Source organism: Balaenoptera borealis (assembly GCF_965194805.1).
Source record: "Balaenoptera borealis genome assembly, chromosome: 19".
NCBI classification, from domain to species: Eukaryota; Metazoa; Chordata; class Mammalia; order Artiodactyla; family Balaenopteridae; genus Balaenoptera; species Balaenoptera borealis.
The window spans coordinates 57730449-57743250 of record NC_138878.1 but is presented as its reverse complement, the minus strand read 5'-3'; the positions used below and the strand labels follow the sequence as shown (position 1 = coordinate 57743250).

At 57.6% G+C, this 12802-nt stretch overlaps 1 protein-coding gene across 2 annotated transcripts in view; it reads right to left on the bottom strand.

Moving 5' to 3' along the window:
* Positions 1–4188: 4188 nt before the first annotated feature.
* Positions 4189–12802, bottom strand: part of GRIK5 (glutamate ionotropic receptor kainate type subunit 5) — a 49845-nt gene continuing 41231 nt past the window's right edge. For both annotated transcript variants that reach the window (XM_082369672.1, XM_082369673.1), the window contains exons 16-20: positions 12008–12173; positions 11233–11458; positions 9280–9408; positions 9064–9185; positions 4189–5192 (exon numbers count right to left, since the gene is read on the bottom strand). In XM_082369672.1, coding sequence (XP_082225798.1) covers positions 4764–5192; positions 9064–9185; positions 9280–9408; positions 11233–11458; positions 12008–12173 — 1072 coding nt within the window. In that variant the 3' untranslated portion in view covers positions 4189–4763. The remainder of the gene's footprint in view (positions 5193–9063; positions 9186–9279; positions 9409–11232; positions 11459–12007; positions 12174–12802) is intronic.

The following is a 12802-nucleotide window of genomic DNA, read 5'->3' as shown; positions in this document are numbered from 1 at the left end:
GGGGGGCCGGCGCTGGCCAATCAGGGGCGCCGCCGCTCTGATGGACGGCCCGCGGCCCCGCCCCCGGTACTGCAGCTGTCCTCCCCGCCCCCCACCCTCCGCAAAGCGGCGGCGAGGCGGCGAAGGGGGAGCGCTGCGGGAGGCGGAGAACCCGGAGACCCCCGAAATGAGGGACCTGGAAACCCCCGCAGTGTGGGGTGTCGGCTCCGAGGAAGGGGCGCCGAGGGGGGGGGATAGCCCCGTAATCCCCCTCATTGTGTGCCACCAGAGGGAGGAGTGCGCTGTGGAAGGTGGACACCACCGGGTGGGGGGAAAGCCCCGCAAATCGCAGCAATAAGGCAGGAGGGCCAGAGCACCTTCTTCTGCAGTGAGGCAGGGGGGAACCCTGGAGACTGTGGGGTGCTGTTCAAGAGGGGGAGATGGAGGGGGCACAAGGGGCAAGGAAGACCCCACAGTGAGCGGGGAAGCTGCAGAGGGGGTAGGAGCCCTGAGGCTCCCCTCACTGTGTGACCTCCCCCCAACACACACACTATGGTATGGCAGTTATCCAACGAGCCACAACTGCACAGGTACACAAAAGACACATCACAGCCAGAGGATCACCAAGCATCATACTCGCACATGACCATCACCCAGACAAGCACAGACGCTGTGGACACACACGGACACCACCCCACCACTCACCACCAGTTTCACAACCACATTCCACCACACACCCTACACTACCCCATCAAACAACCCCAGGGACTCACAAACATGTAGAAATGAAACACACATAGCACACACACCCTGCACACCCCATCACATCATAGAATCAGAGTCATAAAATGCCGTGTAGATTAACACACACCCTCAAAACACAACCTCACAGATACGCACATCACACACTCCATCAGAGCTGGCCTTAAACCACCTCACGAGCCATAACCATAAAATCCATGGACCCACACACCAGTACACATCTACACTCAGCACCATAGCACACCCACAGGCCTCACACTGCCCCAGACGCCACTTGAGGCTTTGTGAACACTGTTTCACAGTCACGCAACATCACACACACCCGTCCCCAAATATCCGGGCATAAGCAAAGGCCCACAGTGCAGAATTGCCAAAGCGTTGCTAATTGTGAACGACAGACAAAAGCTGCACACGGACTCACACACAGCACAATAATTCACCGACACAGATCACACAACACCACCCCACACACCTCACACACTACACACATCATGTATTGCAGTGCTATCTCATACCCCTCTGTCGTAGCGCCAAACACACCCCCAATGCCCACACCCACGCACCATGCACATCCCATCTCGGTATGTGTATACACACACAGATGCACAGCCAGCAACCACACCCCAGGCCTGTCACATACACACAACACCCCGTCAGCCACCCACTGGAGCCTGAGGAGTTACAGCCTCCTACCCCCACCCCTCTGCTCTATGAGGAACACTCCCGGGCTCTCCCTGGGAATGGCAGAAGGGGCAGAGAGCAGACAAGAGCCTGTCCCTGTATCTTTCTCAGAATGTGGCTATCCTCCCCACCTATGGGAGTGGACATGTGGGGGACAGGCAAGGGGCAAGAGTAAGCCTGGTGTATAGCAGGTGAGAGGGGAAGGTTAAGGACCTGGTCACCGAAATGTGTGAAAGGGTGAAGGCCAGAGTGAGACACACAAACTGAGAAAGACAAGAGTCAGAGATTCAAAGCCACAGAAAGATGGGCATGGACAGGGAAACTGGGCCAGAGAGTAAAAGGGGGCAGGGAGGTGGGTTCCTTGGCTTCCCCCAGCACCCAGAGCCTCAGCCCAATCCTGTACTCTGACCCATCCCCATCCCTCCCCGCTGTCCCTTGTTGCCGTGGTAACAGGGAGGCCGCATATGCAGCAAAGGAGGCTGGGCTTGCAGACCTGGCCTGTCTCCATGGAGACTGGGGAAGGGGGGGAGGCACATCTTCTAGCCCTGGTAGTTGCCCCCCTACAACTCTGCCCCCTTCCAGGGGGAGGGAGGGAAGGAGGGAGAACCTGTCAACATATTATCTTTTCCCCCTCCACCTTGTCCTACAGGAATGGGCTTGGACCATGGGAGGGAGATTGGGGTGACAGAGAAGCCTGGGGATGTCAGGATCCCAGGAGATTCTCGGCTTTCTCTCCTCCTGCTTTCCAGCTGGACTGGGGGAGACCCCGGTCCCCCACACCACATCCCAGACACAGGCTCGTGTCCCCCCCTCATGCACTCCTCAGCCTGGTGAGACTGATGACTGTGCACCGTGTTCCCAGCGCGAGGCTTTGCGGAAGTTGGGGGGGGGGAGGGAAGATTTACGAAGGTCACAGGGATGGATGGGGACAAGAGAACTCGGCAAGAGAGATGGAGGGAGAGACTAAGAGAAGAAATGGACACACAGAGTTCAGAGCCAGAGAGAGGCAAATAGGAACAGAAAAACAGAAAGACCAACAAAGACAGAGAGATGGGCAAAGACAGAAATGAGAAAACAGACGTAAGAGGCAGATCAACAGAATTACTTAGTGAAGATGACAGAGAGACACAGGGACATAGAAAGCCAGGCAGACACGTTTGGCACACTGGGGAGACTTAGAGATAAAGACTGGGGAGACAGAGCAGAAATGGGGGTGGGGGAGACTCAGAAAAGGGGAAAGACCCCAGAGGAGATCTGCTTGGTATTGGAACAGAGAGGGAGACAGACCAGAAATGTCTGCAATCATATTCTGGTCACCTTGACAGACTGACAGTCCCGCCCAAGGGCAGAGACATCAATTAGTCTGTGAGAGATGTGGAAACGAGAGACCCTGAGACACAAGCTCGTCCCCACACCTGTCTCTGAGGGGCACACACACGGCAAGGGTCTGAGACACAGAAGAGGCCAGATGGAGACTGGGGGCGCTGTGTGCCAGGCGGGGTCCCCCGGGGTGTGGCCTGCCCAAACGCTGAGAAGGCAGGCAGGTCCTGCAAGTGAGACAGGGCAGTGCTGCGCGCCAGGTCCGCCAGGCCCAGCAGGCCGGTGCTGAACGGACAGCTCCCGAGCTCTGGGCCCCCTGCCCGAGGGGCGGGGCCCAGCCTCGCTCCTTTCCCTCGCTTGGTGGTCCCTCTCTCTGTCTAGCGTTCCTCACTGCTCGGGCCCCCTACCGTCTTCATATAGTTTTCTACAGCTTCTTGTCTCACCTGTCTCTGTTCCACCTCAGTCTCTGCTTCTCTCAGCCCAAACTCCCCGGGTCTCTTATTAATTTCCCTGTTTTCTCTGTCTCCACCTCGTCCCCTTCTCCATTCTGTCTCACCCTTCTCCCACCTCATCATGGTATGTCTCTCTGTGTCTCCCCCTTTGCCCTATTTCCCCATCTCTCTCTGCACCCCCCCATAGTCTCTCCCCATCTCTACCCCATCTCTGTCTCTTCCTTTTCTGTCTCTCCGCCATCCTCGCCCCATCTCTTTCTTTCTCTCCACCTCCCCATCTCTCCCCCTTCCATTCGGCCTCGGTTTGGCTCTGGCTGTGTGACCTTCACTTGTCCTTTCTCAGCTGCAGTTTCCACAGAAACCTCCAGCGGGGGGGGGGGGAGGGCGTGGACAGAAAGCAGACCCACTCTTCTCCCTGCTCAACCAGCCCTCAGCCTACCCCGCCCCACCTCCTCCCTCCCCCCGACTGGGATTTCTCACTTCCTCTCTTGGGGGCTGGGGAGGTACGTTTTCTGCAGAAACACAGGGTCACAGTCACACAGCTGAAGATGGGTTGACGGATGTACACACACACATGCACATGACTACAAAGTCATGACAAATTACCCTGGCCCAGGCACACACTTGCCACCATACGGGCCACCCAGGCACCACCACACTGAACTGTTCACTCACCCTCCCCTCCCCCAGCCCCATCTGGTTTCTGTCTTTCTATGTCTCCTTTTCCTGGTGTCTCCGCCTCTCCAGATCCCTGTATCTCTCTCCATCTGTCTCAGGGTCTCTGTCGCAGCCTCCTTTTGTCCTGAGAGAAGGTCAGTGGAGAAGGGCCAGCTGCCCGGACCTGGGCTGACCTGCTGTCTGTGGGCAGGGCGGAGAATCGAGAGAGTGCAGGAGTGACCATCCAGTCTGCGGTTCTCAGCAGGCTCCCTGGAGGGGGGAGCCCAAGCCTTCAGTGCCCTCGCACCCCTAGGAAATGAGACCCGGGTATCCCCAGTTTTGGGGTTTTGTTCTTTTTTTATTCCAACGGGGACTGGGGTGTGGCAGGGGGAGGGATGGGGGCCCAACTGACCCCCTCCCTGTGGGGGTCTCATAGAAATTCCGAGGTTTCTCCCCAAAAAAAAGAGAGAAAGAGAAGAGTCGAGGGGCACCAGGGGACACCCATCTGTCCAGAGGCCTCCCACTTCTCCAGAAGTGGGGAGGGCTGCGTTAAGTCTTGGGGAGCCCGAGCAGTCCCAGGATGGGGTTCTCCCCGTGAATTGCGTTCCGCTTCCGGGAACAGCCCCTGCAGTCCTCGGCCCCTGGAGTCCTCCGTTCCTGCGCTCCTCTTGTTCGCAGTGGGGGACGGAGTGCGGGCGTCCGCGGCACCCTCTGGCGAGTCCACTAGGGGGCGCAGGCAGGTTCCGGAGCCGAGCCTCAGACTTCACCGGGAACCGAAGGCAAAATCGCGGCGTCCGGCGCGCGGGGGCACAAGTCCCGTCCCTCGCCCACTAGGGAAGCGAGGGCGGCCGGGGCCTGGGGCGAGCCCAGTCCCTGCGGTCAGTCCGGGCGCCCGCCCGGCCCCGCCCGTGATCACTCGTGCTCGGCCAGCTCGCGGGGGCCGGCGGGGCCGGGCCGGGCCCGGGGCGGGCTGGTGGCTTCAGCGGGGGCGCCCAGGCCACGCGGGGGCGCGACGGCTCCGGAGGCCCGCAGCGCCTGGATGCGTCGGCACTCCTGACAGACACGCACGTGGGTGCAAGGGGTGGGGGCGGCGGGCCGGGCCCCGCCGGGCGGCCCCGGATCGTCCAGGAGGCGCTGGGGGCCCCCGTGCGCGCTGCCCGCATCCCCGCCCGCGCCGGCGGAGTAGAGCTTGCCGTTGCTGAGGCGCATCTCGCGGACGGCGCGTAGCGACAGCAGGGCCCGGCTTGGGCCTCCCGGGCGCCGGCGCCGGCGAGAACGCGACGTCTTGCGGCAGGACACCGCGTGCCGCAGCTCCTGCAGCATCTCCTGGCACACCGACACCTGGGGGCGGCGCGGGGCGCGGTGGTCACTGTCTGCGACCTCCTTGCCGCCGCCCCGCCCCCCTCCTTTCCCCTCTGGTCCTCTCGGCAACCTTCTCCACACCCTCCTGCTCTCCCTGCCCCACCTCTGTGTTCACCTCTCTTTCTCTTTCCTGCATGCCCTTTCACCTCCTCTCTTCCTTCCACCCTTTCCTCATTTCCCGTTCTCTTCCCTCACAGTTCCCTTATTTCCCCATGCTCTTCCTGTCTCGTCTCTCCACCTCTCAACTCCTGTCTCTCCTCCACTTCTCGCTCCCGTCTCCCTTCTTCTTTGGATTTGTTCTTAAATCTGCCCTTCACCTCCGATCCACGCTCCTCTCTTCCTACTCTTTCCTCTTGCCTTTTCACTCGAAAGTTTCTAACTGCTTCTAGTCCTTCCCTTGTACTCGTTCTCCATCCTCGGCCACTGATTCATGCACGCACTATTGCCAGATGTATTTGCTGACCGCCTACTGTGTTCCGGGCACTGTTTCGGGCACTGGGGATACAGCAGAGAACAAAACAGACAGAAGTCCCTGCCCTCATGGAGGTTATATTCCAGTGTGCAGAGACAAAACATAAATATGTAAATATAAGTAGTATGTTAGATGGTGATGAGTGCTTTGGAGAAAAATTAAATTGGGAAAATAGGTGGGGGTGTGGGTGGGGAGTGATGCTGAATTTTGAGATGGGTCCTTAGGGGAGACTCATTGAGAAGAGGACCTGCAAGTAGACAAAGGCAGGGCGGAATGAGCTGCGTGGGGCCTGGCAGGAGGGAAGGCAGACAATTCAGCTGAATACAGGTGTGAGGTGCTGGAGGAATGTGGAGCAGGTCAGGGTGGCCAAGGTGTGGTGGGCAAAGGGGAGAGGGAGGAGATGAGGTCAGAGGAGCAATGCGGGCTGGCTTGTGTAAGGCCCAGAGGCCACTGTAAGGGTTTGGCTTTTACTCTGAGCCAGATAGGAGCCACTGGAGAGTTTTAAGCATAGGACTGCTGTGCTTTCACAGGATCACTCTGGAGCTGTGTTGAGAACAGACTGCAGGGAGGTCAAGGGCAAGAGCAGGGGGCCCACTAGGAAGCTGCTACGATCACCAGACAGGATATGGCGGTGGCTGGACCACAGTGGTGGTGGCCAAGGAGGTGAGAAGGGGTTGATTTCTGGGTATATTTCAAAGGTGGAGCCAATAGTTTTTGCTAAGAGATCAGATAGAGGGTGTGAGAAAGAGGGAGGAGTGAAGGGTGACTCCACGTATTTTGGCCTGAGCAACTGGAATGATGGCATTGCCTGATGGGTGGGCAGGAGCTCTGTGTTGGCCACATGACGTCACGCACTACGTGGTGGACATCCACGTGGAGATGTCAAGTATGGAGCTGAATTTACAAACCGTGGGTTCAGGGAGAGGTCCCTGTAAGGGATACACATTTGAGGGTTACGGTAGGCAGCCTCCAAGATCCTGCCCCTGGGGTGTTCACACCCTTGTGTACTCCCCTTTGCCTTTGTACGAGGTTCACTGTGTGACCAACAGAATAAGGCTAGGTCAGCTGACATTTTGGCTTCCTCCTGGCTCTCTCTTGCATCACTCACTCTGGGGAAACTCAGCTGCCACGGCGTGAGGACACTCAAGCGGCCCTATGGAGAAGTCCCTGTGTGAGGAACTGAGGCCTCCTGCCAACTGCTATGTGAATGAGTGTATTTTTATTCTCTCTATCTTAGGATGTTTTGACATCTGAAACATCTTGCTAGCCAGGGAGAGACTGCCCTCCCAGAGCTAGCCAATTGTTAGGGATAGCAAAGGGCTGGGAACCTGCCTTTCACATGAAAACCAACCAATCCTGAGTCTATACACTCCCTTTTTCTGACTCTCACACACCAAGCCAATATTTCCCCTGCCCTAAATCAACCCAGGGCCAGGTACCAGACAATTAGAGACCACCCCTCTAGTCTAGAGCCTGCTGACATTATTCACACTGCCCAGTCCTAAGCCGTTTCCTTAGCTGCCTTGCCTTTCTCATGGAAACCCCAATAAAGGCCCTGCCCTAGGTTTCTCTCTCCCTTCTTCTGCCTCCTGACCAAATCTGGTGCTTTCCTTGTGGCCCTATGTGGCATGGTAGGCCCCCTCCTGTCAGGTAATGTAAGTAATAAACTCTTCTTTCACTGGCATTGGCCTCTTCTGCTCAGTCACTTCCATAAATTCAAACCCCACAGGTACATTTTGAGACAGTGAGCCATCCTGGAAGTGGATCCTCCAGCCCCAGTCGAGCCTCCAGACAACAGCAGCCCCAGCCAACGTCATGACCATGACCTTACCAGAGACACTGAGCAGCCAGAACCACCCAGCTAAGCTGCTCCCAGATTCCTGACCTATGGACACTGTGAACTGATAGAAGTTTGCTGTTTTAAGTTGCTAAATTGGGGGATAATTTGTTACACGGCAGAAGATAAATAATACAGGAGTCATCAGCATACAGATGGTCTTACAAACCATTTGGCTGGATGGGATCACCAAGGGAATGGAGAAAGAGAAGAGAAGAAGTCCAAGGATCGAGCCCTAGGGCGCCCCAACAAAACAGTGCCAGAGGGGTAGGAGGAAAATGAGGCAGGAGCAGGGAAGAGAGGGTCGTGAGGAGAGAGTGATCGGCTGTGCTGAAGCCCATGGCTGCCTCATGATGATGAGGCCAGAGACTCAGGCGCTGGATTTCAGATGCAGAGGTCACTGGTGGCAAGACTGGCTTCAGAAGACAGGTGGGGACAGAAGCTGGATGGGAGTGTGTCCAAGACTGAATGGGAAGACAGAAACTGGAAACAGCAGAGGGACACACCCTGTCAAGGCTACAACAGAAGGGGAGAAATGGGGCGGTGACTAGGAGGGGAAACGGGGTCCAGAGAGGGTTCCTTGAAGACGGGAGAAATGACAGCACGTCTGTATGCTGCCGGGCTTGATCCAGTAGAGGGAGAAAAGCAGATGATGCGGGAGGGAAGGAGAGAACAGCTGAGGAATGTCCTTGGGAAGGCAAGAGAGGAGGAGACGGGGCGCGTGTGGAGAAGCCTTAGCGAGGAGCGTGTATGTTCATCTGGAGTCACTAAGGGGCGAGTGGAGAAAGCATGAGGGTAGCTGGGTGTAGAGGTGGGGCTCGGCATGCTTTCTGACTCCTCTGCTTTTCTCAGGCCAGTAGAAGCAAGGTCATGGGCTCAAAGCAAGGAGGGGAAGGAGGGGCTGGAGGCTGGCGGAGAGAGGGAAAGGTTGGAATCGTGGAGGAGCACGGGGGCCCGCGGGGTTAGCACTGGAGCAGTATGGCTGGGTACCACCATGCCCGCGTATGGGCTGAGACCAGCCAGCAAGTCTGTCTTCCTGCTGTCGCATTCAGCTGCATTCTCCTTGCCCCTGTCTCTCCTCCTATTTCTTCTTGCTTTACCACCTCATTCTTTCCCCATATCCTTCTCTCTCTGCCCCTCCACACTCCTTCCCCTGCATCCTCATCTCTGCCTGCGCCCTCTTCCCCCTCTGTCCTTCCTCATGTCCATGGACCCTCTTTCCCGTCTTCCGTCTGCTCTCACCTTTTTTTTCTGGCCGCACCGTGGCTTGTGGGATCTTAGTTCCCCCCACCAGCGATCGAACCTGGGCCCTCTACAGTGACGGCACAGAGTCCTAACCGCTGGACCGTCAGGGAGTTCCCTGCTCTCACCTCTTCATGGACCTCCTGGACCCATGGAGTCGCTCCGATCCTCTCACGTCCCCAGCTCCCAGCCCCCCAACCCACGCATTCCTCCAGTAACGGCTCCCAATGCCATAGTCTTCACACCCCCTGCCCCTGGGGTCCCACTTCTCCCCGCACACCCTTCGCCAGCCCCCTCACCTCTTCTGACTCTGCCGACCTCCGCGTGGACCATACGAATTCCATGACTGCCACGAAGACAGCAATGATGAGGCCACAGATGAGCACGACAAAAATGCCGCCGATGTTCTCCATGCCCAAGCCTGGGGGTGGAGGGGGAGAGCCAGGGGTCGGGCTGTGTGGGCCAGGGGCGGCAAGGGGCCTTTGGGAAGGGCACGGCGTGCAGGGATGGCTGACCTTTAGCTCGATGGTCCTCCTCCTTGGGGCACCGGCTCCCCTCCCACCACTTGCGCTTTAGGATCTCCAGCCGGTTGTTCTCCTGAAGCTGCAGAATGGCCAGTGTGATCTCATCCCGGAACGGGGAGCCTGGACCGGGCACACGGTGGGGTGGGCGGTCATCGGGACCCTGGATCCCTGCCTGCCCAGACCCCAGAGGTTCCCTCCCCTCCGCAGCTCGTCTCCTCCCAGCTCTGCCGCATCCCCAGCATCTTCCCGGCCCACCTTCAAATCTGACTACTGCCCGCCACCTCCCCTGTCACCACCCCCGGGCCGAGCCCCCACTTGCCACATTTGTCACCGTTCCCCTCTCCCTGTGGCCCCCCCTCAATCTCCTCCCGCCAGGCTCTTCTCAACACAGCAGCCAGAGGGACAATTTCAGAAACATAGACATAGATCATGCCTCTCTGGTGCTTAAAACTCTCCAATGGCTCTGTTTGCAGCTAGAAAAAAAAATGTTCAAATGTTCAACAAGATTCTGCATTCACTGGTCCCACCACCTGGGGCTCCCTTAGGACCTTTGCCTCTGCCTGGAATGTTCCTTCCCTCACTTCACTCAGGGCTCTGCTCACAGGGTGCCTCAGGGGCTCTTCTCTATTTAAAATGACAGCAAGCATCCCCCTCCCTGTCCATCTCTTCCCCTTATTTACTTCAGAGCAGCTGACACTACTTGACATCACATTATAAAGCTATGTGTTTATTGTCTGTCTGCACCCCTAGTAGGCGGCTGGAGGTGGGGGCTGGGCAGCTAGCTCCCCGCTGTGGCATCCCAGCACCCAGAGCAGTCCTGGCACACAGTAGGGCATCAGATCTGCCAAGTGAACGAATCCCCAGCCACACCTCTCCTCTGTGTGGCCCCAACCCTGGACCACCTCTCTCCTCTCTACCCTCAGATCCTCCCCTTAAACCATCCTTGGGCCCCAAACACCCCACCCATATCCTACCCTCTACTCATTTCTTCATTCACTACTATAATTCTTGAGCATCTATCAGGTGCCAGGAACTAGGGATACAGGCAAGTGGGGTGATTGGTATTTATCAGGCACTTACTATGTGCCAGACCCTTTGTCTACAGAAGTGTATTTAAGTCTCACGATAATCCTGTGAGGCACGTGTTACCTACCACCCTCATTATCTGCATGAAGCAGGTGACACTCTTGCCTGAGTCAGGGAGGAAGCTGGGATTTGAATCCAGGTTGTTGTGACTCCAGAGCCTGTCCCTCAAAGCACCAGGCTACACTGCCCACCTGATACAGCACTGACCCTACCACAAAACTGCTAAGATTTGGGGTAATTTGTTATGTAGTCATAGCTAAGAAATGCAGTGGTCATCAGAATATAGGTGGGTTTAAAAGCCAAAATGCCAAAATTTGGTGGCAAAATCGTTGGTGAGTTTCCAGCACCAAGCCCTGAAAAAGCATGTCCAAGTCCCCCTAGCAGATCCATCCATCATTCTTCCTCCCTCCCTCCTTCCCTCTCTCCCTCCTTTCCACCCATCCAGCAACATCCATTATGTTGCTGGAGCACCTGCTCTGAGCCAGGCTGTGGGTTTGGTGCAGAGGATATGAAGTAAATAAAACCAGGTCCTCACCCTCGAGGGGCCCTCGGACCAATGGGGGAAGGCAGCAAGCCTCACGGCTCACATGCACTGACTTGGGCACAGTCTCACCGGGTTCTCGCAACAGCCCTCCAGGGCTGGAGCTGATTGCTCCTAGGCCTGTTTATATGCAGGTGGAAGGTGCAGAGGCTCAGGGAGGTGGCATCACCTTCCCAAGGCCACACAGCTAGGAGGCCACACACAGCACTCCCAGCCTGCTCGGGAAGGGCCTGGCCTACTCCCTGGCCTGCTCACACAGCCTGGTTTCAGCTGCCTGGGGACCCACGGCCTCCCACCCCGCCCCACTGCCGCCATACCCAGCGGCATGCCGATGCCGTAGCCCTTGGTGTCCAGGAGGCCCCCGATCTGGGTGAGGTTGCAGTTGAGGCGCCGGTGGTACTCATTCATGGTGGACTCGAGCAGGAAGGCATAGCGGGAGTTGAGCACGCGGGCGATGCCCTCCTCTGTGCTCTTGACAAACACGCTGGGCTGCTTCGACTGCATGTAGTTCCACATACGCTGGTACGTCTGGTACCGTGAATTCTGGGCAGAGGGCGCATGAGGGGAAGACGGGTGAGGGTCTTTCCACTCCTGCCTTTCCCCTGAGCCCTGTCCCCTGCCCTCTAGAAAGTCTCCCTCAACCCGAGAGAGCGGGGAGACCAGAGGAAGACAGGAAGAGCCAAAGACAGAGGAGAGACGCAAGACAGACAGACTGCTCAAGGCCAGATCCAAGCCAACCCCACACCCACCAGCCCAGCGAGGATCCTGAGGACCGAAGGCTTGGGAAGAAGGGGCCGCAGCCTGTTTTTCAACCCTTTTTCTCTCTTCCACCCCTGGGCCTCGGCTCGGCTTGACACCCAGCCCTGTCTTCCCGGTGTTCCCAGGCCTTATTCAGAGAAGCTGGGAGCAGATGCTCAACCATATCTACCCAGGGCCCAGCCTGCTGCCGGGAGACCTGCGTCCAAGCCAAACAGGACAGCTGACTTCCTACAGGCCCCGCAGGAACCTTCTGAGGAATGCACTGCCCCACCCTGAGCCGCTGTGCACGGCGGGGACCCCGAAACCAAGCCTGGGTGGCTCCAGGGACCCCACCTGAAAGAAGGTCATGGTGGAGCCAGCGTGGATGGTGCCATACTCAATGTTGGTCTGGTCCGCCAGGTCGTCGGCCGACTCCACAGGCACCTCCATGCGCTGCACGGTGAGGAAGGCAGCCAGGTTGGCCGTGTAGGAGGAGATGATGATCAAGGTGAAGGCCCACCTGAGGGGTGGGAGGGGTGAGCTACAGGTTGGAGCCACCCCTGCCACCCTGCCCCTGTGGCCATGTGCCCCATTGGTGGTGCCCCCCTCAGTGACCCCAGCATCTAGAAGGCTGACTGCTGACTAGTGGAGGGGCTGGGAGAATGGAATCTGGAGCCAGACTCCCTGGGTTTAAAAATTGCTTCCAGAGGGCTTCCCTGGTGGCGCAGTGGTTAAGAATCCGCCTGCCAATGCAGGGGACACGGGTTCGAGCCCTGGTCTGGAAAGATTCCACATGCCGCGGAGCAACTAAGCCCGTGCGCCACAACTACTGAGCCTGGGCTCTAGACCTCGTGAGCCACAACTACTGAAGCCCGCGCGCCTAGAGCCCGTGCTCCGCAACAAGAGAAGCCACCGCGATGAGAAGCCCGTGCACCGCAACAAAGAGTAGCCCCCGCTCGCCGCAACTAGGGAAAGCCCACGCGCAGCAACGAAGACCCAACGCAGCCAAAAATAAATAAATAAATAAATAAATTAATTAAAAGAAAAAAAAAAAGAAACGTTGATTTCCAAGGCAGAGCTGTCCTGAACCATGACGAGCCCTTGGGTGTGGCGGCAGGAAGCTATGGCCCGTGTGGACATGAGATGAGG